We start from the raw sequence: 25,892 nt of genomic DNA on the forward strand, positions 1-25,892 counted from the left end.
GCTCCAATGGCCGAGACGAAGCAGATTCTGCCAGCTAGAAAGGTATTTCTATTTTCCATTTACTACTAAATGTTGAGTAAAAATACACAGTCCATTTGATTCCCTCTTACAAGGTTGAAGACTACGTTCCTTTTAAGAGTGAAGAAAACCATAAACCATCTTACATTGTATACAGGAGGGAAAAATTAGATGTTCTTGTCCAAAATTTATGAGAGAAGTAGTTTCAGGGTGTATTTTAGGAAAAGAAGTCCATTAACTTTCAATAGACCTTGTTCTGTCACAGCACTAAAGGAAGTCTAAGAATTGTGACTCTGTGTGCCTAATAGCTTTACATTAAAAGATTAAATTTCCAAAGCCTCCACCATCTCTGAGGAATAAAAGTACAGGTGAATATAACAACTCTTCTCTTGCCTTATCTCAAAATAATACCAGAGAGTTGCAGTATTCTTACTACATCATCCCCTGTAACCCCATCCCACACTGAGAAATTAAATGTGCGCTCCCAGGTGCTAAGAAGCCTGTAAAGTATATTAATCCAAAGAAGATGCCCTTGTAGATATTGTGAAAAGAAATGGGATGTTATGAAATTAAGAGATAAAAAAATTCTTTATCTTATACTGACAGAGGCCTCAAAAATATCTACTGAAGGGCTGCTGTTGAAGCAGCTGCAGCAGTGTTGGAGATGGCAGCAGTGAACTTCTATCCTTGTTTTTTCCCTCAATGCTGCCCAGAAAAAAGGGCATGAATGCCCACATACATATATACATATATATATATATACATATATACACATATATACATATATGTATACATGAACAAGCAGCAATTAAAGGCTAGGATCCCATGACATGGAAACCCAGAGACTAATGGAATTATGAAATTATCTGCATTTCACGGGAGGTGTGGAGTTTTAGGTCAATTAAATAAACTAAGCACCTGGTGGTCTAGTGGTTAGGGTGCAGGACTCTCACCGCTGCGACCCGGGTTCGATTCCCAGCCCCCCGGGCAGATGGAACTCGTCAGCCTTGTAAGGCAATCCATCTAAGAGAAGGTCACTGTAAACAAACCTACGTTCTGAGACCCTCACTGCCACTGTCCAAGCTTGCTTGGCCCCGGCAGATGAACCTCAGGATTAAAGGGTGGGCTCAGTTCAGCGCACGCTGGGTCTCACCTAAAAAATCCACTGCGCAGGCTCGAAGGGTTAATGACCTTTCCCAAATCTTCGCTCGCGATGACTGGCCATTATTATAAATAAACTAAGCACTCTCAGGCAGTAAGGAGGGAAATCTCTAGATCAGTAGTAGACAGGTGATGGAAAATGGAGTATAGATGAAGCTCAAGGACAAAAAGGCCAAGGGTCAGCATGAGCTGACAATAGTTCAACAGGGCAATAGATGGCTAGAGGATATCAGGGAATGGAGTTTCTCACAGAGTCACAGAATATGCCAACTTGGAAGGGACCCACAAGGATCATGAAGTCCAACTCCTAGCCCTGCACAGGACCATCCCCAAGAGTCACTCCGTGTTCCTATACATCACAGAAAATAATAATTTTAAAAAAATATTGTGTGGGATTTTCCTCTTTCCCATGTTATTGTGCAGGACTTGGAGATACCTGGTACATTACTGATATTAATTCATTAAAAAAATGAGAAAAAAAATGTAACCAAAAGACAGTTACATTAATTTAAGAAAATAAACTTATTAACTATTAATATGACCATTATTAGATAGATATTCTAAAATGTAGCTTTAAAAGTATTTGTATGTGCATATACATATGTGTGTACACATTTAGAAATTACTGCTGTGCAGAGTACACTGCCAGTGATTCAACCAGTACAATACACCTAACAACCAGTTATGATGTAGACTAGTGCAACAACCTCCTGAAGACCCTAAAACTAAGCACGATGATGGAGCTGTCTTTAGGGAATATGTTCGACTACATCAAGAGCCACCAGTTGCTGAAGCCATTGCTTCAGAATCAAGTGCAAAGAACTGATTGCTACAGTACACTCCAGTGAAGCATAGGTAAGTATTACTTTTAAGTGGAAATTAATTTTTGATGCCTTGGTTTGTGTTTGATTTAATGTCTCACCCTTGAGACTTGGCTGCAACCAGGATGCAGCAAATCAGATGAGACGTTTACAAAGAGAAATTGAGAGTCAGAGACAAGTTCAAATACAGTCTCTAAGACACACCTCTTTCCTTAAATGTCTCTAGTGTAAGGAAAAGGAAAGAGACATGGGACTATGAAACAAAAGAATTGGGGTGGGGATAAGTAAGAAACTTGTAAAAATTTTCTTGAATTCCAGCAGTTGCTTAGTTCTACTTGGCATTCCACATATCAAGTGACTCCATAAAATAGGTGGATTCTAGCCTTAAAAATGCCTTTCATTGAAAACAGCATGTTACAAATGGGAAACATTATTGCAACATATCTGATATCCAAAAAGGGACATTGTGGCAGTCAGCTCTAAGAAAGCACTGATGAAGTCCGGCTTTGGAAGGTTCCTCCGGGTATGAGCATTAATGTTTTGTGCTCCACAGGGAATACTGCTTGGGTTTTAACATCGCAGAAATTTGGAAGGAAAGAAGTTGACAAAGATCATACATATTGAGAAAGGTCACGCATTTGAAAACATAAAGTAACAACCAATTCAACTGAGTGAAAAGCCACATGCTGCTGGAGAGGTTACCCCTCTCCAATCTGTTCTGATCATCATCAGAGAAAAGAAGGGGTACGTGCTAAAGAAGGAACAGGCCAGTCAGGCAACCTGACAGCCACTAGAAGATAAACCTACACCCAGTGTATGTCTGCAGCAATGTAAAAGCAGTAGCGTGGATTCTGATGTTAAAAGGCACAGAACAGATGACGCAAGTAATTTTATATTGGATCCAGGTATTTTTTGTTATTTCACAGTTAAGTGCGTATGTACCTGCTTTATGGTTGCTGTCTTCCTGGCATGCTGTCCTGCATGTCTCAGGACCATGAATCAGTCTCCATTCACCAATGTTTTGCCTCATTACTGATGCTGCAGCTTCCCATTTCTTAAGAAATCTGCAGGAATTCTTTTTTTCATCTGACTTTCTGTCTGCTGGCCTCTGGCTAAACCAGGATGAACACATGGTGAGAGCAAGAAAGAGGGAAAGAAAGGAAATGTAAAGCAGAGAAAGATGTTCCATTTACATACAAAGAAGAGCTGTTTAGGAAACAGATCTAGTGTTTTCCCCTTCCAGCTACCCTACTGATACTTTGGCTACCTCAAAGTAGAAGAGTAAAAGGCTGCATTTGTGGGAAAGAGAGAAGTGGTTCCAATTTGTAGATGTAGAAGCAGGCGCAGGATTTTTCTCTGAGAGAAATTGCTTTGTGCCACACTGAATGTGCTCCAGACAGACAGGTACCCTTATGAGCTTAGACAAGATTTCTGGATTTCCAGCTATTTCTAATTCTTAGCGCTGACTTCAGGCAACTCATTTTCATCATAGTTTTGGAGCTGTGACTATTTCTGCCCATTGTCTGCACAGTGAGCTAGAGCATCAAATCCCCAAGTACTAAAGGCTGTGAATCATACACCACTCACATAAACTCGAAGGATGTAGTAGGAACAACCAAGTTAGGACACTGTCTGATCCACACCCTGGCTGGAAAAGAGATGGACAATATTCCCCCTATGAGTCTAAAATTGGGATAAGTTTGGAAAATTAAAGCCGCCTTCATATGGCGCTAATAAAGTCCAGAGGGAAGAGTTGGACAGAACATTCCAGATCAAGGAGGGCAGGGTGAGCATTATGCAAGTATCCAGATTTGCAGTTCTGCAGTTCAGCTACAAGAAGAGACTAGCCTAATGCTCTTGTCCTACAGGTTTCAGCTCACAGCATTAAGATCAGAAATCATCACAGCCGGACACAAAAGGCAGAGAAAACACAAGGGTCATAACCAAGTCAATTGTTTTGGAGAATTAGTGAAAGAATCTGGAGAATTTTGTGTTTTTCTCTCTTTTCATTTGAAGAGTTTTATCACTTAATGACAAATGTAGAAGTGTTTCTGTCATGGAAATTAGACACCAAACAGATCCCATAGAGAACAGGTCTTTAGTGAGAGGAAGGTACTTAGAAAAAGAAAAAAAAACACAACAAAACAAAACAAACAAACAAAGAAACACACACAAAAAAGGCACACAGAGGAAAAATCAAAGAAGAAAAAAATGTTGTTGCATAGGCTGGGCAGAAAGAAAGAAACGGATGGCCAAAGCTGCATATGTGGAACAGACTGAATGACGTACAGCTTTTCTCTTTAGGTGAACATCTTCAGTCATGGAGAAAGAAAAATGAAACATCCATTTTTACAAGAAAGTGAGAACCAAAGGCTTTAAAATAAATGAAGCATCAACAGACACCTGGTATCTCTTTCAGAATGGATGAGCCCTACATCACTGGCTTCATGCAGCCCTCCTGCCTTCCTTTCTCTAGTGCCCTAGTGCAGCAACAGGGGCTTGCTCCCTCTTTACATCTTCATGACCCAGCTTGTCAATGCAACAGGAAAATAAAGTGCATTTCCCTTCCCTGTAAGCCAGATAACTACAGGGCCTCTTGAAATTTTTCACTTCTCAAACATCATTTACTGTAAGGGAGAAGAAAGGATAGATGTTACTAAGACCTTGTAACTAAGAGGTGGCTGCTCATAGTGTCTCTGATGCTGCAGATGTTTTCAAGACGTGAGCTGTACTTAGGTGTACAGTGAGTTCTATGGGTGTGACCTAAAACACTTGCCATTATTGGAAAAGAGCAGCATTTCCCACATGTGTTTGGCTCAATCACACAGGCACCAGACATTTCATGTTCCGAGTAATGTGGCTTGCCATAAAGGCCAAGGAAGAATAATGAGCTTGTGTTGTAGGAGTACAAGTGTCTGACCTGAACAGTTTTCAAACAATTTCCATGCAACATCCTCTGTACAACTGGCCAAGCCAGTGGTGTTTAGCTCTGATAGGTTAATTTAGCTCCTTTCCTAAATCTATTCTGGAGCCATGCTATCCAAAAGGTCATATTGCTGTATGTTTCAGTGTCGCATGATGCAATTTAAGGAAATGACAGCTACAAAAACTATTAATCTCAGTGGGGCTTTTCAAAATAAATAAATAAATAAATAAATAAATAAATAAATAAATAAAGAGGAGAAATAAACTAGGGTTCTGATACTTGGAAGCAGAGAGGGAGTGAGAGATTTGAGGGACAGAAGCATCAAGGGAGTGGAAATTGTATGATGGTGTCTTACTATGTCAGTCATTTAAACCAACTTTATGGTGTGGCAAGAATAGATAGCCTGGGGACATGATTCATCACACACTAATGAAGATGCCTAAAACAAGTCAGATGAATTCTGCTGTAAAAAAAATTTATTTATTTTTCTCTGCAGATACAAACGAGGTATAATGTGACTAGGTCAGAGGTAGTTACCAGTCAAGTATACAACAAAAATGCATAACATATTCAGAGGTTAGATGGATCCCACCCAAAACTGCTGCTCCAGAGTGACATTGTTTCATTGTTTAATTGTTTTCTTCTTGCTGTCATCAGCAACGAATTCACTGGCATGCAGCAAGGCTAGCAAACCACTGAGAGAATCTCAGCCTCAGCAAGTGGGGTTATACTCATTGCTAAAGAGGTGAAAGGTATAGGGAGATCAAAGAGGATCCATAATCTTGCCTGTGCAAGTAGCATTTTGAACATAATCACACAAAACAGGACTGGAAAGGATCTTGACAGGTCATCTGGTCCACCCCTTGCTCTAAGGCAACATTCATCAGACTTTCTAGACCTGAACCATTTTTGTCAAATATATGTCCAACTTGTACTTTAAAAGCCTCCAGGGACAGAAGTGCCATTCACACCCACTTTGTTTACCCTATCAAATACTTTTTTTATCCAGCTAGCCTAAATTTCTCTTGCTGCAATTTACATGCTGTTTTCAGAGGATAAGAGATTATCATCTTCTTTTTAGCAGCTTTTACATAGCTGAAGGCAATCTTCCTCCAATATCTATCCCTTGGGCTAATTTTTTCAGTCTTTCAGTATTCATGATGCTTGCTAAAGCCGGGGTCATTTTCATTTCAAAATTACTAGTGGCAATGATGAAATTAATCTAGCATGGACAGATCTTGCCCCTCTTAGAGATCTCTGAATCATCTCATAAATTTTAACTTATTTATTTAACCTGACAAGTACTCTGAGTTACTAGGAAGTAAAATGAGCTCCATTTTACAAAAGGCGACATATGTCTGAGAGGAGTAGTGGCTCTTCACTCTGTAGGTGTCTTCACCACATTCTAGCTGCACACCAGAGCAAGATCCAAGCAGCACATCCAACTTCATCCTCTATGAGGCAGAAACCAAAGAGCATGTGCTATAGAGGAGCCATGATGTGCTTTGCCCAGGTGTTCAGTCATGATAAGGCAGCACAGTGCAGTTTTTCTACAATACAGGGAGATGCAAACTCAGACTAAGGACAGGATTTCAAAAGCTTTTCAGGCATTATGTTTTTCAGAACTGTAAGCACTAATTCCATATAACTTAGAGTTGGATAGCTAATGTATTTACATACCTAATGATGCAGACATGTGACAAGTACTTAGATGCCTTCCTCCTATCATTTTAGGCATCCTGATGATTTTAGAAATTCCAGTGGAATCATCCTTTTAACCACATCTGATCTGACTGTGAGAGTCTGTAGCTCTTCACATGCTCATTTGTGTCACGAGGTCAATATTTTACAACTCTACTATCAATGCAGTATAGCCTAATACCATTCAAATAGGTGTTTAGAAACATATCTTCTAATGATTAACCTAGTGTTTGTATGACTGAATCTGAAGCACTTAGGGTTTTTAGGCATGTCATTACTGGTAAAAAAAGCAAGGCTTCATTCCAGGTTCTGGCATTGCTCTTAGAGTTCGCAGCAACAGCTTGTGGAACCCTACTTTTTAGGACTGAGACTGTCAAGAGATATTGCTGGGAAATACAACAGCAGTGCAAAGGTAAAAGGAAATTTAAAGTTTCTAATTTTGTCTAGTTTCCAGAAGTTTATTAATCTTGATAGAACAGTAGGAAAACACATTTTAAACCACAATGAAACTGTTCAAAACCACCTTCAGAAAACATAGATTTTGCATTATAAAACTGGGAAACTGAGCACTTATGACCCTGCTGACTGCTTCAGTGACATCAGCAAACACATTACTAAAATGAAGAATAAGCTCTGCGAGATGTAAACTTCAGGTAGTTTGACATCATCGTGATCAACCACATATAAATATTTTTAATTTCATTTATGTAAGGTAGTCTGAAGTCAATAAAACACACTCAGCTTTTGAAACGCAACAAACATTTGGAATTCTTCACTTCAAACTTTGTCTTGGTTATAGTGACTGAGAAAGAAAAGAGAATGTTCCAAAGGATCATTTATTTTATCCTCTTTTATATTACCTTCTGAAGTATTTTCAGTCGTGTGACTGCAAAATATGTCATGATGATTGACTTGAACAGTCACGGCATTTCACTGTTTTGGGGGGGTAGTTTTTTTGGTTGGTTTTTGGTGTTTGCTCTTGTTTGGTTTTTGTTTTAGTTTTGGGGTTTTTTTATGTTTATGTTAGTAGCCACACCATACTTAAAAGAGCAGATTGACAAATCGGCTTTTGTTTCCTTGCTGGCTTGAGGGAACTTTTGGATGGGAGGTCTTATTACTCTCATGAAGTATGATGACAGCACAAGGGATGGACATTGAATATGAATGGGTCACCCGGGATGCTGGTCACCCCCAGAGCCACCCTTGCCCGAACCGTGGTACCGCTGCCGTACTCTATAGGTGCAGGGAATCAAATTGCCGACACTCTGGTGTTGGGACAAACACATTCCGCGCAGAGAAACGAGCCCTCCCGCTAAAAGGGAGAAGTAGGGTATTTCCGCGAAGTTCGAGCCGGGGAGGAGCGGTCGGGAAAGGAAAAGCCGTATATGCGCCAGGAATAAATAGACACGAGCGAGCGGAGCGCCCCGGGCCGGACTGGGCGCTGCCCGCGGCGGCGGGGCCGTGAGAGCCCGGCGGGCTCCGCTGCCTAATGCCACCATGGCGTGAGGGGCCGGCGGGGCCGCGGAGGGAGGTGGAGGAGGAGGACGTGGAGAGGTACGGAAGGAGGGCGGGGAAGCGGGAGGTGGAGCGGGAGGGGGGAGTCACTTTCTTCCTGCGTTGAAAAGCGCACCCCGCCCCGTCCCGGCTCCGTCCCCTGAGGCTGCGGAGGAGAAACTTTCTGGCAGGCGAGAGGCGGTCGGCGCCGCGGTGAGTGCCCGCGCGGTGCCGGGCAGCGCTCCCGGCCCCTCCAGGCTGTCCCTGCGCTCCCCGGCGGGTCGCGGCGCGGGTGGCGGCGGGGCGGGCTTGGCGCGGGGCTGGGGGCGCCGGGTGCCTGCGGATTTGGTCGGTCCCAGCGCTCCCCCCGTCCCCGGCACACGCGTCCCCAGGCCGTGGGGCGCGCTGAGGGCGCCGTCGGCCGCAGTGGGCACCGAGTGTCGGCGGGGCCGGGCAGCGGGACCGGGCGGGCCAGGTGCGGGGCGGGCGCGGGGTGGTGGCTGGGACATCCCGCTGGGAGCAGCCTCCAGGCATGGGTTTTTCCGGGCTGCCCCGGCGGTGCGGGGCTGCTGTCGGGACATCCGCACCCGGCGTGGGGTGCAGGGCAGCCCGCAGGATGGGCCCCGCGGGTCCGGGGGAGGTGGATACGCGCAGGGGAACGTGGCGCTTGCTGTATAAAGCTTTACCTGTGGGCAGCGTGTGTAACAGGCTCTACTCCTCCGCAGCACCGTGACCGCAGGAGCATCCGAACCTTTTGCTACTGAGTTCAGCCTACCAAACATGCGTGTGTGAAAGGTAAGCGGGAGCATCCTTGTGTTGCACCTAGGCAAGCTGAGAGACGGGAACAGACGGATTAGCCCCATGCAACTTCCTGCCACTTCTCTTTTTTTTTTTTTTTTTAATTGTAAAAGCCTAAGTGACCTAGGACCAGAACTGTTAACTGGGAAAGCTCAGTCTCCTCAGCTCCAAGCAGCAAGTTGCAATTCCTGTAGCTAGTATTGCATGAAGCAGTGCATCATCACCTGGTGCATCTCATGCCAACTCTTAAGATTCAGTTTGGTGTGAATGATAGTAGCCACCTTCGCTGCTCTTCTGTTGTTCCCTCTTGAATCAGTATAAAGGTGTGATATTTTCCTCTGTTTTCAAGCTGGAGTGGCTTGTTTTTCAGTCATAAGCAATGGCAACATAACAAATAGAGACAACTGTGAATGAAGTACAAGAAATATTGCTCAACTACTTGGAGACTTTTGGTCACTCCAAGAAGATCGACTGCGATTTAAATAACACTAAAATTTTAATATAGTCTAAACAAAAACAAAGAAAATCTCAGCCTAAATATTACCATTATGTTTATCATGCCAGCAATTATTATAACTCGCAGCAGTATTTCAAGAAAGGAACAATTAAGCTGAAGGGCAGCAGTGGAAATCAATAATTCAGATGCTCTTTATTACTCTGAAAGATTCTTGCTGTGTAGCCTTGGGCAAGTCACTCCACCTCTCCATGGCTCTGTTTCCTTCCCCATAAAACAGATAAATGTGCTGGCTTGCTTCAGTGGGGTGTTGAGAAGTTTAATTAATTAATTTGTTTCATAACTACTTGTAGATCCTTGGGTGCATCTCTCTACAGAAGCGCTAAATATTATTTCAACTATGAGTTTTTTGCTGCGTGTCATGGCTAATTTAGGTTATTGAAAGTAACACATATAAAAAAGTTTTCAGGGGAAGGCAACCAAGTAGCAGTTCTGGACGAACTATCTGTACTATCTGTAAACTATCTGTAAATTGTATCTGGATGAACTGTCTTGGCTATCTGTAAACTTCACTGGGACATTAAACCAAAAAATACTAATCAGAGTATTTTACTGGGACAGAGCTACTGGTCCTTTCAGAAAACATCATTTTCTCTTTATTCAAAATAAGAGCATGCTTTTGTTGTTTTGTTTGAAACATTGTGATGTTTTTCATAATTCTGAACTGCTATGAGAAAAATCTGAGTGCTCTTAAAATAATAAGGGAGCAAGAGATGAGAATAGTTTATAAGTGTATCTGTATCCTCTACAGTGAAGACTAACCTCAGAAGACAGTTGGTCCTGATTTTCCAGTGCATATTTACATACAGTCTCTTTTACAACCTATTCTTTGGTCATAGAGAATATGGTTTGAGAGAAAGAAATACATGGACTGAACCATTGGTTGCCCATGTTAAAAACTGATCGATTTTGGTTCCCTAAGGAAGCTCAGTTTTAATTACACTGTGTATTAGTGTTATCAAGAACTAAATATTTAGTAAATATCTGCGCTACAGGGGAGAGAAAAATGTGTTTAATTACCTGGTCAGATGTTAGATGTGATTTTCACAGGTTGCATACAGTTATAAGTAAAAAGGAGTAGCTGAAAGCTAGTTTTAGAGTGACGTCTTGGTACTTTTTAAAAGTTCATAAGGTCTGTATGTACGATTCCTTTTTCTCAAGGACGATGACACCAGGTACATAAGCTTTTTTAAAACTGAATTCAAATAAAGCCTAGATCAGTGATGGTAGAAAGTCATTCACATTCACCAGGGAGCTGTTGGGTTCTAAATGGACATAGGGAGTTTATATACTACTAGGGAAATGGTCACATCCATCAGTACCCAGTAGTCCAACCAGTGAAAACTAGTGTTAAATGAGGCTGTAAATCCGTTTGGAAAACTGAAGTGTCCCTTCTCTCAGAATTGATTGCATTTAACCAAAACTCAGTCACATTCTTAGGCTTGTGTGTGGAAACTTGCACATCTGGTACTCACAACATACTATAGCAATGAGCAGAAAGAAACTTAGTTGCTACTGCTATTGTTCCTGGATATGTTGCAAGAAATAAAGCCCCCTTCTTTGGTTTGTTTGTGGGGTTTTTACTGTTTTTTTTAATTTTATTTAAATTTATTTTGTTTTTTCTTCCTGAAGGAATTAAAAAAAAATAAAGAAAATAACAACTTTCTGCAACCATTGTTTCCTCATTTAGACTCAGTAATCCAAGTGTCTGGTGAATGAAAGAGAATATGACTTTTGCTTAGCAAGTTGTATTTAATTGGTAAATATGATATCTCAGCAGCAAGTTTGTCCTGGCTGTTCATACCTTCCTTGCTGTCTCCCTTCAGCTAAGGTAGATTAAAGAGCTTAGTTACAGTAGTGTAGTCCCTAAAGCTGTTAAAGCATGGTGCCAGTTTGTGTTCGAGACTGCAGCCACATACTTAATATAAATGATTTAATAGATTCTGCATTTGGCTTCCTTTGAACTAGTTTTTTGTTTAGATGGGTAAACTTTATACTGATGTCTGTTACCCCCCCTAAGCTCAACTAGGATATGGGGAGGTGTGACAGTGCTGCATTAGTAAAACCCCAAATGCTTATGCACTGCACTTTGAGCGGACTTGGTTATCTGCTCAGGATGGAGACAGGGCAGAGGAGGGGACTAAAGCCTTCTAGAAAAAAGGAAATTTAGTTGATGCCAGTAGGGATCTCTCTCATGAATGCTTTGTCAGTAGAAATTTAGCAGAAGTAAAGTGTTAGTAGTGAAGAACTGACTGAAGAAGTTTGGTCATTTTGGGGATCACATGAAGGACAGAGCACTGGAAATAGTTTCTCACATCAGGTGCTGGCATCACACTTTCCTCCGCTCTTGGGACACAGTCAGGTGTGAAAGCATAGGCACAATGCAGCGATTATGTACACAGTCTGAAATTATTTGGTCTTTCTTTCTGTTTTTCCTCTTAGACTCATGGAGTATACAGTAGGAATTGGCAATAGCATTGTTTAGAGCAGGCAAAGGATTGTAGGGACCCTGGTCACTCAGGCAGGTATTGTAAATCACTACAAGAGAAAGATAATTTTAGCATTCTTTCACCTTGGTTGTCCTGGTTTATGTTTTTATTTTGTTTGTGGGGGTTTTTATCAGAAATATTAAAAATGCTGAACATTTTGTATAAACCTGGTAAGCTTTCTAAGCAAGTGGCTACCTAGAGTTGTTGAAGTATTTTGAAAAGTTATTTACAGGCATTTCTGGGGATATCGTGTCCCTTTCAAGCCTTTTAATCGTATCATTGCATCCATGATGCATTACACTTGATGCCCAGATTATCTGTGTGGTTTCGGTTCTGCTATGAGAGCCATGCCTGCACAACTTACAGTCAGAAATGAGATCATAAGATTCTAAATTTCAAAATTAACCCATAATTTAATGGTTGTCTTGACACCTGCTCACAAATTGTTCATGCACGCTGTGAACAACTGCATTTTGCAGGAATAACGTAGCCTTTTAACTCCATCTGCAGTTGAGGATGTCCTTGAAAATGTAGTTGTCACTTTTACCAAGGGTATTCTGTTTTTGTTAAGGGTATTCTAGGGAGTGGTGAGGACAGTAATAGCCCTGAAGGAACTACAGGACAATACATTTTATTGTCTCTCCAAATTTGTACCTTGAAAAAATCAGTTGCATCTGGGTACGTGTATATTATATCTGTGAGGAGAGAGAGGAACTACATGCTATATCTATATCTAGAGAAACCCTAGGTAATGGGATAATGGCTGAAAGCAGCAGTGATTTGTACCGATAACAATGAACATAGTGATCTACAGAGAGATTTAACTACCAGGTAGGGTGGTGTAATTTAGTCTACAAACACAGTGAAATTTATCCTGTAACAAGTGAAACAGAAGTTCCTCTACATGAGTATACATTTGGAGTCTGCATACTCACCTTATAAGATGATATGTGGGTAATATAAAAGTAAGTGTTGATTTAAATTGCTTAGATTGCAAAGTCCTTAGGTTGATAAATTGACTAGCATCAGCACCTTTGGACTTTGCTGGTGCTCCTATATGCTGTCACAATAATTTAACGTATATAATTGTCATGGTTTAATCCCAGCTGGCAATTCAGCCCCATTCAGCCATTTGCTCACCCTCCCCAGTGGGATAGGGAAAAGAATTTGAAAAATGAGAACACTTTGTGCGTTGAGATACAGTCAATCTAACAGGTAAAGCAAAAGCTGCACAAGCAGGCAAGGCAAAACAAGGAATTCATTCACCACTTCCCATGGGCAGGCAGTTGTTCATCCATCCTCAGGAAAACAAGGTGCTGTCACATATAATGGTTACTTGGGAAGTCAAATGCTATAACTCTGAACATGCCCCTCTTCTTTCTTCCCCAGTATTATATGCTGAGCATGACACCTTATGGTATGCAATATCCCTTTGGTCAGTTGGCAAAGATCCCTTTGGTCAGTTGGCATAAGCCAACTCCTTGTGCACCCCCAGCCCCTTTGCTGGTGGGATGGAGGGAGAGGCAGAAAAGTCCTTGACTGTATAAACGTTGCTCAGCAGTAACTAAAACATCCCTAAATTATCAACACTGTTTCCAGCACAAATCCAAAACATAGCCCCATACCACCTACTATGAAGATTAACTCTGTCCCAGCCAAAACCATCACAATAAAAATAAAATTTTAATATAGTTTTGTGTGCAACATTGAGTTATAAACAGGATATGGAAGCATAGTTTTGGTCACATAGCAGCTGAAGGATGTGATGCATTTTAGAATTTCTCTCTGTTAGTATGATGACCTGTGGACTTGCTTTAAAAATAAAAATGTTTATTTGATATCTTCAGTTATTGGAGTCTGTAGATAGATATAGATATACAGAGAGTGAGAAATAGTTTTGTAAAACTCCAGCAGAAGCACATCATTCAGTTACATCTTGAAGTCAATTGAGTGAAGGACAATTAAAACAATAAGCAGAGAAGATTAAAACTGTTAATTACACGTAGTAGAGGAGAACAACAACAACAACAACAACAAACTTAAAACATTTACAAATATTTGGAAGAGTAAAGGCTAGCAAAGAAGAGTTAGTTGGAAAGAGGATAGAAGTTAAAGTCTGAAATGGAAACACTTGTTTTGGTATCAGATATTTCTGATGTTGTAATCGGCCTCCTCAGAAGTGAGGGAAGCTGGATGGCATGCAACTGTCTGAGATGACTGGGTTAGGCACAAGAAAGAATTCTGACAGCAGTAAAATTGGCTTTCCCCTTTTGCACATATAATCATTTTTTTTCCTGTCCTTTATTTGTGCCTCCTGGGCGTTGCAATCACCCTCTGAAGTTTTTCCAGTTTTTCTGTGCTCCATGCTTGTACCACTGGATCCACGCGGAGGCCACTCTCCTGTCTACCCCAGGCATTCCGTTCCACTTCTCCCTTCTTGTGAGGGCTGGTTGTGCTTCAGGGCCATGGGTTGCTGTCAGAGGAAACCCTAAGTGATGTTCCCAATACCCCACACTGAAGGGTTTACAGCCTTACTGACTTGGAGTGGGTCTCCATGCAAGGGCCAGGAAGATGACGTACTTTTCGGCAGCTGCCAAAGGTGTATTGTTTCACCACCCAGATTGTAGAGGCGCTTTTGTTCTGCATTTCTGCAGTGCTGTTACTGTCATAGTCCTAGGCCCCAGAAGTGTCCTATGTGCTGTAACAGCGTAACACACGGTTGAGGGGCTTGATTGACTTCTGGATCATTAATGGTGCAGACAAATGTGTATCCTTTTGCCCTTCCATTAGTGTTAGCGTTCATGAAAACATTTCTGCAAGGAAAAAACCCTATTTTTAATAATTAAAGTGGCCTTTTCAAAGTATGTCACCACAGGATAAAGTGCTGTTGCTCTAACAGAAGCCTTTCTGTGGTAGCCTATAGTTTTATGCCTTTGATGGTAAAAATGATTGGGCTTCATTCACTGAATGTGGACGCCTTAACAGGCGTGTCTGTACTGGTTGGGAATGATCATCTGCAGGATTCTGGATACCAACATTACTTCCTTGCTCATTCTGTAGTATGAAGTATGGAATAAAAGATCACAATAAGGATTAAGAATAGTCATGTTAGTGCAACCAAAAATTCTCAAGAAAGCATTTATATAGTGGGATATATTATAAAATAGAAGAAAATTCCAAATTCACAGATATGGTTTGGGCATGCAGAAAATTTAAATCCTGGTTTTGCTTGAGGCAGAGAGAAAGTTGTGCCTTCACTGTGCATATGCCCTATTACTTTATATAAACAGTGGTAAAATAGACAAATAAACTTTTCAATGAAAGGAATTAACAGATGAAACTTCCATCACAGCTATTTTACATATCTTACTGTAAACTTATAAAAATACTTTGCTGTTGCTGTCTTATCTGTAGCATGGGGGAGAATGAATGCAACCCTCCACTTTCCTGGAGTTGTCATCTCACATGGCTGTGTACTGCTCTGCCTAGGTCTGCTGAGTTTCGTGTGTAGATCAAAGGACAGACACAAGTTTAAATCTTGACTGCTGACATGATGTCATATACTGATAATCCCTATAGGAACTGGTTGTTTCTGGTTGCTGTTAGGATTTTCATAGCACAGCTGTTATTCAGAAATATAAGTTGATACAAAGCTTCTTTCAAGGTCTTTCAGATCACTTCATAACAAGTGCAATACTAACACCTGGGTACCTGAGCTAGCCTTTATTTATTGCAGATTCTGAATTATATTTGGGTGTTCAGTATTTAAGCTTTGAAATACCTTGTACATTATATAATTATGATGTAGCATATTTTTCATAGTGAAAAAATCAGAGGAAGAAATGAAGTAATGTCCCCTGGTGGTTAAGGTCGTAATAGGTATTTTTCAAGTTGTAAGCAGTGATTTTTACACCTTTCCAGCATTCTTGTTGGAGAGACAGATGGTCACTGGCTTTAGCTCACTGACCAAAAGACGGGTGAAGTACTTCTGACTGCCCTTATCTTGAGACATGGGAGTTTCCTGCCCTAGTGTCCAGCCCCAGGGACAGCTTTGAAAGGGACTCAGTAGTACTACTTGCTGAGGTGGGAGCTATACAGCTTGGGAATTTGGTCAGTAGATTTACTGTGATTGTTACAGCACAAAGATAAGCTTATAGTTTTCTTGGTTCTGCTCTATCTACCACCTAATTTTGCTGTATTTGGATATGTTTCTCTGTAACCACATGACAACATATATATGAGAATTAGTTCCTATTGACCTTTTCACCTCTCTGTTTTCATGGACTTACCTTGCATTTTTTAGTACTAAAATTCATTGAATTCAGTTAGAAGACTTAATTGTTTTCCCATTTTTAAAAAAGTTTGCAAAATATTTAGATTAGTGGTAAAACTGACATCGTTGAACAAAATAGCTCTTCAGTTGACATAACTGTCATGATTTTAGCATGTTACTATTTCCAGCGGATTAATTTGATTTTATAGATGCTACTCTTCTCATCAGCAATAAAGTCAATTGCAACATGTGTGAAAACACATGCTAATTATTTGAGGTATTCAGACAAAATGCAAGAGGAGTTCCTACAGAAGTTTGCTTTTTTCCACCATGATCTAACCTACCACTCCTCGTGACAAGAAGTTATATCTTGGCAGCTGTCAGCATTGGGACAAAAAGTTGCACACCCATTTCCATTTAACGGGACAAGATTCCATGCACATCTCATTGCAATGTTACCTGTTAGTTTCGCAGTTTTGGTAGGTCAGTGTCTGTTTCCTGTCAATGATCATTTCTTTTTAAAATATCTATGACTCTCTTACCTGTTTTGGCATTGGTTGCTAAAATTGCTTATTCTAGTTTAGTACAAGTACTTTTGAATGGCTTAATAACGTGATCTTCTAATGTAATTTGTGACAAAATTATCGTGTTGTTCAAAATGAAAATGCAGATTACAATTACAAGCATTGCAAAAAATACATAGAAAAGTTTGGTTTTAGTGTCAATAATTTATGAAGAAGTGATGCAAAAAAATTATGAAATTTAAGTCCATGCTGACTCAGAGATCATTGTCTAAGGTAAAACTTTGCACACTGAACCTGAAGGTTTGCTTTTTGTCAGTATAGTGGAATAGATTTTCCTTTAAATATTTGAACGCATTTCTTACACAAACACTTGTTTCTCAGGTAGCTCAGATAGTAATAATGAGAACTGTAGCCTTTGTGGAAAATAGTAGCTTCCTAAAAGAAGACAAAAAGCTGTAAAGTATGTGGAGAGAAGTCTTTAAATTGTACTTTTGAGTTTTACATTAGTTAAATATATTTATGTTTATATGTACATATATATATGTGTTTTTCTTTTCTAACAGGCATAGAGGTTGGATGGTCAAGCAGAGTGTCAGGACTTCTCTTACCTTCTCTTGCCATCAGAGAGATGGCAGTGAGGCATGTTACAGGGGGATTCAGAGGAAAGCCAGGAGACCCACAGCAGATACCAGGGTTTTTGCCTGCAGCATCTCCTGAGTAATTTACAAGGAGAAGTCAGCTTGGGAATGGGAAACCCAGCTCTCACTGAGGGTGTAACTGCATCTGCCTTCTTCTGGCTGCAGTCTTCTGTACCTGTTTGAGCATTAGCCTTTCCAGGATAGCTGCTAGGGAAGTAGAGGAAGGCTATGACTTCAGTGTGGGTAATACAGTGAAGTGGAGAAGGGCCCATGACCTTGGGGGGTCACACAGTGATGTGGAGGAGAGCCCCTGACCTCAGCAAGTGTGGTCAAGAGCTGTGGTGACTGAATGGGCAGGTCTGACATGTTCATGTCCAAGCCCTTGTGCTCTGGGAAGATCTTTCATTCAGAAACCTGATAATTTGTGGTAAATGTTAACAAGATACCCATGTCAGAGGTGAGTCACGAACTAGTGTGGGAGATGCTAGCAGAGACACCTGCAATTTCTGCTTCTTAAGAAGTGGTAGAAGTGTCCTAGGAAAAAGCATCCACAAAGCAGAGTGGCTGTTCAGAACTGATACTACATAAAGGCACAATTCTTTGCCTGTTTTTAGTTTTTAATGATCCACAAGAAGGTCAGATAGCTTCAAGGACAGCTGGGCAAGCTCGTGGTCCTAACAGTGCCATCCTTTCCTAACCCACCTCCTCTGCTCCTCACCCACTCCTCTGCTCTCATTGCTGGAATGATCTTTCTGTGCACATGTGACAGGAGTAAATAGACCTCTCTTCTCTTTTAAGTAGTTTATTTGGTGAAGTTATCAATATAAACCAATGTCCAGTTTAGTTAGTGGCTTCAATTTCACAATTTTTTTTTTCTGCAATTGAACATCCACTGATTGATGCAGATGGGAAGAACTAAAATAGTTAGGATTTAATCAATTTGGTTTGGTTTTGTTTTGTTTTGTTTCCCTGGAATAATTAGTGTTTACTGTTCGATTCTGCTGATATTGGAAATCATGAGAAATGCTCTTTCAATCTAGGACTAAGTGACAAGCTTTTCAAAGCACATTATATATTAGCATTTTCTTCCATGGGCAAGCATCCTTCACTCTCCTTTTAATTTTTAGTATTTTATCAGGTCATGGTTTCCCACCTGAATAAAACCCCCTCATTTTCAGAAAAGGTTGAGTTGCCTGGTAAAGTTTTTCTTGGAAGATGTAGCTGGTAATGATGTAGTGTAATATGAGAGTAAGAAATTCTTTTAACTTTAAAAACTGGTATTTTGAGTGCAAATGAAGTGATCAGAAGGCCTAAACCTCTATTCTTTCTAGCCCTGTGTATCAAGCAAACTTGTAGCAGGTTCACTCACAACTGCTAAGTTGGAGATTTTGCAGACAGTTAGCTACATAGGTCTGGCTTCACAGCTATGCAGATAATTAAGGTTCATATGTGTGTCCTGGAACAGTTCTTTAGCTTGCAGTGCAAGTTAACTAAGGAAACCTCAAGGTATAGATTTCAATACAGTTGAATTTGCAATCTGCTTCAGTGCTTTTGGGTTGGTGGTTCCCCCCCCCACCAGACACATTTATACTATTGTAACAAACTCTACATAGTCCCTAAGTGTTACGGGGTTTGGCCACATTCTTCTGCTGAAGGTGCTTTGGTTCTTTTGCAACCACCTGATGATTTTTGAAGTAGTTTTATATATATCTTAACTGTCAGTGTAGTTTCTAAAGAGCTGCCAAACTGAGAAGTGGTGATCATCCCTGTTAGCCCTTGTGAAGTTACCTGGGAGAGTCAATAAAGCAATGAAGTGTGTGGTCAGGTTTGGTCCTAGTCAGCGAAGTGCTGGATGGTATGTGTGGTTGAATTCTGCCACTGGAAATTGCTGTGAGGATGGTTTGTCATGGCTTTATCCAGAACTATCCAGTCTGTATTTCCTCACTATCTGGGTGATAGTTCTTATTGCAAATCCACACGTTTATTCTATTTGGAGCTTTGTGATTGTCTTCGTTACTTCTTCTGCTGGTCCTGCTCTTAAGGACATCACAGACCTGAGAATACGTGGAACATCTGTCTCTCTCCTTACTCTCTGTAGCGTGTTTTGAGCTGTAGTCATACCATCCTGGGGCCTCTCATGGGCAGCTGTCTCCATGTGGTTGCGGCTGGAGCCTCCACGGAGGTTTGCACGGAAGGGAAGGTGTACTCCTTTGTAGCTGCCTTTTCCCATCCATCAGTCACAACAGACTGAGCCCTACAAAGTTACGGGACAGGGCTTGCTGTCCTCACCAAGTTGTGGTAATGAGTTATTGTCTTCATATCATAGAAAATCAGTATGATTTAACCAAGAATAAATGACTTTGTACTCCTAATTTTGTTAATGCCTATTGACTTTCTTCCAGATCTTGACTCTGAATATGCTACTTATGAATATACTATAGATTGGTTTTCCAGTTGTGCTGTTCTTAGCCTAGACAATGTGGTATGGTGGTTCCTCCTCATGTAAAGGTAGAAAAAAGGGTTTGCCTTCTCTTTGAAATGCACACGTGAAGGAAGGGTGAAAAAGAGGAGGTTATTGAATAGTTAGAGTATGGACTAGGACTTTTTTGGCAACACTAGACGTGTTTGATGATGGTGTAATGCTGGGAAATGTGTGTTCAGATTTACAGAGGAGAAGTTCTGGGAAACCATATTGTATGTTCCTTAATCTTTGGTGAGAAATACCCTAATTCAGCGAAATCTTAAAACCAACCCTAAATTTATGCATGTTCTTAATTCTCACTTATGTGCAGAAGTACTTACAGAAATCAAACCAAGATAAAAAATGCATGAAGACCTTACTGCTAGCTGGGATTTTTTTCTGATTATGTAACCCAGGAAACTTTTTCAATGTATGATTAACACAGAAAAACTTACAAGCATTTTTAGCCTTTTTTCAGATATTTTTTAGGTTCTTTCCTCTGCCCACAGTTCTAAAGGATCATAGAGGCTTTAAAAAAAACTGTAGGGTTTTTTAATTATTATTATGAAAAAGCAGAGGTTTTATCAATTAAAAAAATGACGTGTCAGAATTAATGTACTGATTTGGCTGGGTTTTATCTCCTTCCTCTCAAAATATACTGTTGATTAGTTTCCTTATGTATTGGTGAGAATACGATTAGATTTGAGTATGTTTGGATAAACTATGGTGCATGTTTCTTTTTGTATGTGTGTATGTGGTGAGAGACTGTGTAGATATAGTCTACACAATATAGACTATATTGTGTATGTGGTAATAAACCAGCCTGTGATCTGCATAATATGTCCTGTAATGATTGGTTTCCATCCAAAAAAGGGCAAAACGTACTTGAAAAAATGCATTAAAATACTATGAAAATGTCATCTTCAGTTACACTCTGTTAAAGCAATTATGCTGCATGCTGTAATATATAAATTCAAACAGTTACAGGGTGCAATATTATTTTTGTCCCAGGCAGGAATGCACAAGAAAATATGTATTTCTTGGCCAAAGATGTTTGCCTCCAAATTAATTTTAAGGAGCTGAGCACAAGCACCTAAAGGATCTGAGTACCCGGTAGTCATGAAGGGTCCTGGTCTGTAAAGGTTGTCTCATATTAATGACTTTGTTGAATCAGGATATGGGTCTCTAAATAAGGTTTTAGGAGCCTAAGTTTCTGTTAGAAAATTTTGGCTGTGGAATAGGGACCTGTGGGGAGAAGTAAAAGGTTGCTTTGTACTCCAACTTCCTGCGAGTTTTATGACTGAATCCTATGAAACAGGTTTTCCATGGGAAAAAAAAATGTGTCTGTTTTTAGGTTTTCTTTCTTTCTATTTCTCCTTTTAATAATTGAAAACTACTGTTCATTATTTACATAAAACTGTCTCACTTGGGCCTGCTTTCCATAACCTTTCCCCTCAGAAGAATTCTAGGAATTTGCTGGCTTTCCTCAGGGGGATCCTGGCCATGTTTTAGCTGAGACTTTAGGCCAAATAGTTGGTAATTTCTAAAAGTAATTTACTATGTTTAAATAGTTACATATAACCTCTGCATAGATTTGCCATCTGAGCCCATTTCAAGAAGTCATTTACTTAGGAGAATATTCACTTTAATTCAGTGTTCAGCCTTCTTGGTAGCTGCAGTAAATCTCCACATGTAAAATGGAGAGCCCTTTGGAAAAAAGTACTAGTAATGCAAAATCCTAAATGCCTGGAAGGTAAGGTGTTTCAGCTGTTTTTCTAAGACTGCCACTTTCTCTTCCCCTTTTTTCTTTCTGATTTGTTCTTTTTTTTTTTTTTTTTTTTTTTTTTAAATGAGGACGTGTCAGAACCAGAGGCCTTTAAGCACAGTATAAAATGACCCCGGCACAAATCTCCAGCGTTCCTCATCCTTCCAGCTGCTAACATCAGCCAAGGCAGCACGCAGGCTTGGCTGCCACCAGCACAAGCTCCCTGGCTCTCCCCCTTCCTCCTCCCCTCCCACCCTTCTCTGCTTGCCAGTACAGTCAGAGCTGCTTCATATTAGGCACCATTGCAATTATTTGAAATCTCAAGTACAAGAGCTGTTGTTGTGTTCTTTCACCTTGTGTCCGCTACTATGTAGGAGGCAGGGGCTTTCTTCAAAGTGTACAGCTTTTTTCTCTTGGATGAATTGCTTTGTCTGAAGTATTCATATAGAAATGATTTGGACGTTACACAGACAATACATGGAGTTCATTAAGTCTAAATGGAATTGTATTTTCTAGAGACTTCTGAATTATAGTGTCTCACAGATTCATTTTCTAACTCTTTCTTTCACATCCATCTGCCATAGGACATTTCAAAGATGGTTTGGCTGCCATTGAGACCTGGAGATCTGATGCCACAATGAGGACTCACACACGGGGAGCCCCAAGTGTGTTTTTCATACACGCGGTTTGCTTTGCCTTTGCCTACGGCGCCAGGGAGGACCGAGACGTAATGGTTCCTTTTGTCAATGCCAACTATGACAGCTACCCCATGCTCTACTTCTCCAAAGGGGACGTGGAGAGTCTGCGTCTCCAGGCCACCACCACGCACCAGCACATTGCAGCTCGTCTGATTGAGGCAGTACAAACAATGCTGTCGAATCCCCTGGAGTACCTTCCTCCCTGGGACCCAAAGGAGTTCAGTGCTCGGTGGAATGAAATTTATGGCAACAACCTTGGGGCCCTGGCGATGTTCTGTGTACTCTACCCTGAAAACATCGAGGCCATCAATATGGCCAAGGATTACATGGAGAGGATGGCGGCTCAGCCTAGTTGGTAGATTTTTGTCTTTTTGTTTTTTTTTAAGTTGTTCTTTCTGTATATGAGTGGGTTGCTTAAATTATTTCAGTTGTTCTAACATTCACTATAACAGTGACTAACCTGCTGAATGCATTTACCCTCATCTGGACCATCAGTGACACACAGCTTTACATCTTCACTGGACTTACCCTCTTGCAAGTTAATGCTGAAAGAAGGTGCACCCTTTGTGCACCACCCTAATTACTGTAAAAAAAAAAAAAAAGTAATCCAAAACCACTCTCAGTCAGAAGGCAGAAGTTCACACTGTTTTGTGGCAAGAAGTGCTAAAAGTGTTGTTTTTTGTTTGTTTTTTTTCCAGACTCATACATATCTTTTGGATAGTTCTTCCTTAGGAAGAATTCAGTAGAGGGGGACCTATGAAAAAGGTTCACTTTGCAGACTGTGACCCAGGATTGCGGTCACTGTGAGTAGATTAGAGGATGGGAACGTGGGCTTTGCCAGGACAGTGGCTTCTACCCAGGGACTCGAGCTGGAGCTGGATGGGGCACTCTCGCAGCTGCTGTTCTACAGCTCTGTGACAGCAGAAGTCTGAGTCAAATTTCAAGTCAGCACAGGAAGAAACATTAACTGTTCAAGCAGTATTCATTATTCAATCTACTATTCCTTACCTTCTTTGTGTTAAGACCAACTAGTAGTGTTCCTATAAATGGCATCCATCCATGAACCATCATTGGAATTGTGCTGGATTTGAGCTAGCATAACTTGGGATCTGTATTCTCTTGATGGGCGTAATTGGAAAGGCATTACAGTGTTCAGCTTCCCATACACTAAATATTAAAGTGGTGAATGCCACAGAAATACATGGGCTAGAACAAAAGAAGTGATGGGACAGAGAAGGGACACTCTAGCCATATGCTGTCTGTGTGTCACAGAAGAGAGGATACATGGGAGTTGGGAAGAAAAGTATTGTCACAACAGGATGGTGGTCATTTCCAAAATCTTCCACTGAAGCATAGCAATACAAAGCTTCAGTCTTACTTAGCTCCAGAGACAGTTTGTGTTTCTTCTGGCACATTGACAGGGATATAGCTTACAGAGATGAATCCAAGGATGTGTGACCATCTCCAATAGGACCTACAAACTGCTCCAAAGTCAACACTCTACACTCTTTTCACTGTAAGCACATAGTTACATGGTTATCTGTTTTATTGAAATAAGAAAGAAGAGCAAGTATTAGAGTAGGAGAACTTATTTGTGTCTGTTCTTCTCTGTTTCCTACATCTCACTCACTGTTTCAACCTTATTTAAGTTCCTTGTGTTCTGTGATTCCTGCCTTGGATTAATTTGGATTCTTCTGTCCCTTGCTGAAGTGCTCTCTTTTGACCCAGCTGACCAGATAGCGATCAAAACCAATCAGATATCTTATTTCCACTTGGCTTTGATGTTATTTACCTCCCCCAAACTACTGTTTTCCTCAAGCAAGTGTCTTGTATTACCTTGGTGAAAAATAAGCCATCTTTTCCCATCTTTTCCTTCTGATGTAGAGAACCCATCCAGCAATCAATAAAGGTTTAATCAAGGTTCTCTGCTTTGCAAAAGAAGTAGGTGTAAAGTGCTTAGTAGTGGATTTGCAGAAGGAGGAAATCAGAAACATAGGCAATAGGGCTGGAGTAAGCTGACCTTTGTATAACCTCCAGTTGGCCAGCTGTTCAAATGCTGTGACAGAAACACTAGTCTGGTTTCCATTCTGGTTTTGCCTCTGAGATCTTATGGCTGAATGCTGTCAACATGGAGTTTACACTATAGCTCCATCAGTTATGGCAATAATATAAACCTCTCTCCCTTGTCCAACAGTGGTTTTCAGGAAAGTAGAAATGTGACATCTCTGAAGCATGTACTGCACTGTCTGGCTTTGCTTAAATAGGTTAGCACGTCCAGAAGCTGAAGGAGCTGGTGTTGGCAGCTTGATTCTTTCAGCAGTATAATCTGGATTTCTTTTAACTTCTGCCATCATGGCATCGACTCTAAAAATAGTTCTAGAATTAAAAAAAAAAAAAAATCAATCTTAATGAGTTTCCTCTAATTTTTTGTGGCAATATTAAGTAAAATTTAAGCCTTACCAAGAAACAAAAGTGTACTTTGGTAGCATGTGGAGTAGTTGGATAAAAGAAATACAGTTAAAAATGTCACTGGTTATTTGTTCCAGAATTCTAGGAGACTAAGGAGACTAATATTTTAAAATTCATCTTTACATTTGTAAAAATTGTTACATTCGATAGCCCTAATATGGCTCAACATCTCAGGATACAATTACGAGAAAGTCTGCTGATAATCGATACCATGTACACATGGTACGCGGAAGAGGCATGTAATTAAGCACATTTATCCTTTCTCATCTATTAAAATAGTCATTTTATATCACATAATAAAGTACACCCTTAATTGGGTTCCCATTCATGTCAACTAACAGAGCTTGAGCTGTTTGTCATAACAACCCGTGTTGATAGGCATGCTGCTCATTAGCAGAGCATCCCTAATGGCTACATCCTGGAGTAGGTTTACATTTTAAAATAAACAGAGGGGCAATTGCTAATAGCTAACTATAACAATCACCCAAAATAATATGGGAATGACAGTGTTTTGGAGACTAGCAACAGCAGAATATAGGGCATTAATATTTCAGTTAAAATAGATAAACTTGAATGGTTTTGCTGGTAAAAATTAAAAGCTGGTATTAAATAACCCCCTTGATTTTCCATGGATGCGATATCTAGATGCTGTCTAAAATTTTAGGGAATTTGTCCTTATATTTGAACCGTGTTATCTTCTTTTAGAGACAACAGAGGATATTGATGCGTTTTCTGGCATTTTATCTCTGACTGGTCTCTAGAGCCCTCCCCACCAGAAGGGCGTTTTGGCCGAGGGGATCTGTACTCATGATTCTTTCCATATGCCGCCTTGTCCCATTCCCGTACTGAGCGGAATGATGTAATCAGAGTCACACATCGTGCAGAAATAAGAGTCCACTCAGATTCTGTGTTTTGTACAAAGTAGTGAAAAACTCTTCTTTACTAAGACAGCCTTACAAACAAATGCCTTAGACATTCAGAAATTCTGCACCCTTCTTGCAGCAGGAGAGATGTCTGTGGGTTGTTGGGTTTTTTAATTTTTTTTGCTTGTTTTTTTTTTTTTTTTAGTTGACGCCCCATTTTTAAAGACAAGTATGTTACCAATGTGCAGTAAGGTGTGGGATTTGACAGTTAGCCGGCTC

At 40.5% G+C, this 25,892-nt stretch overlaps 1 protein-coding gene across 1 annotated transcript in view; it reads left to right on the top strand.

Moving 5' to 3' along the window:
* The first annotated feature begins 8,264 nt into the window (after positions 1-8,264).
* The window catches only part of DSE (dermatan sulfate epimerase), a 35,903-nt gene continuing 18,275 nt past the window's right edge, over positions 8,265-25,892 (top strand). The window contains exons 1-3 of the mRNA XM_017830434.1: positions 8,265-8,334; positions 8,847-8,916; positions 22,168-22,636. Coding sequence (XP_017685923.1) covers positions 22,221-22,636 — 416 coding nt within the window. The 5' untranslated portion in view covers positions 8,265-8,334; positions 8,847-8,916; positions 22,168-22,220. The remainder of the gene's footprint in view (positions 8,335-8,846; positions 8,917-22,167; positions 22,637-25,892) is intronic.

The sequence above is a fragment of the Lepidothrix coronata genome, unplaced genomic scaffold (genome assembly GCF_001604755.1).
Source record: "Lepidothrix coronata isolate B3197 unplaced genomic scaffold, Lepidothrix_coronata-1.0 Scaffold5, whole genome shotgun sequence".
NCBI classification, from domain to species: Eukaryota; Metazoa; Chordata; class Aves; order Passeriformes; family Pipridae; genus Lepidothrix; species Lepidothrix coronata.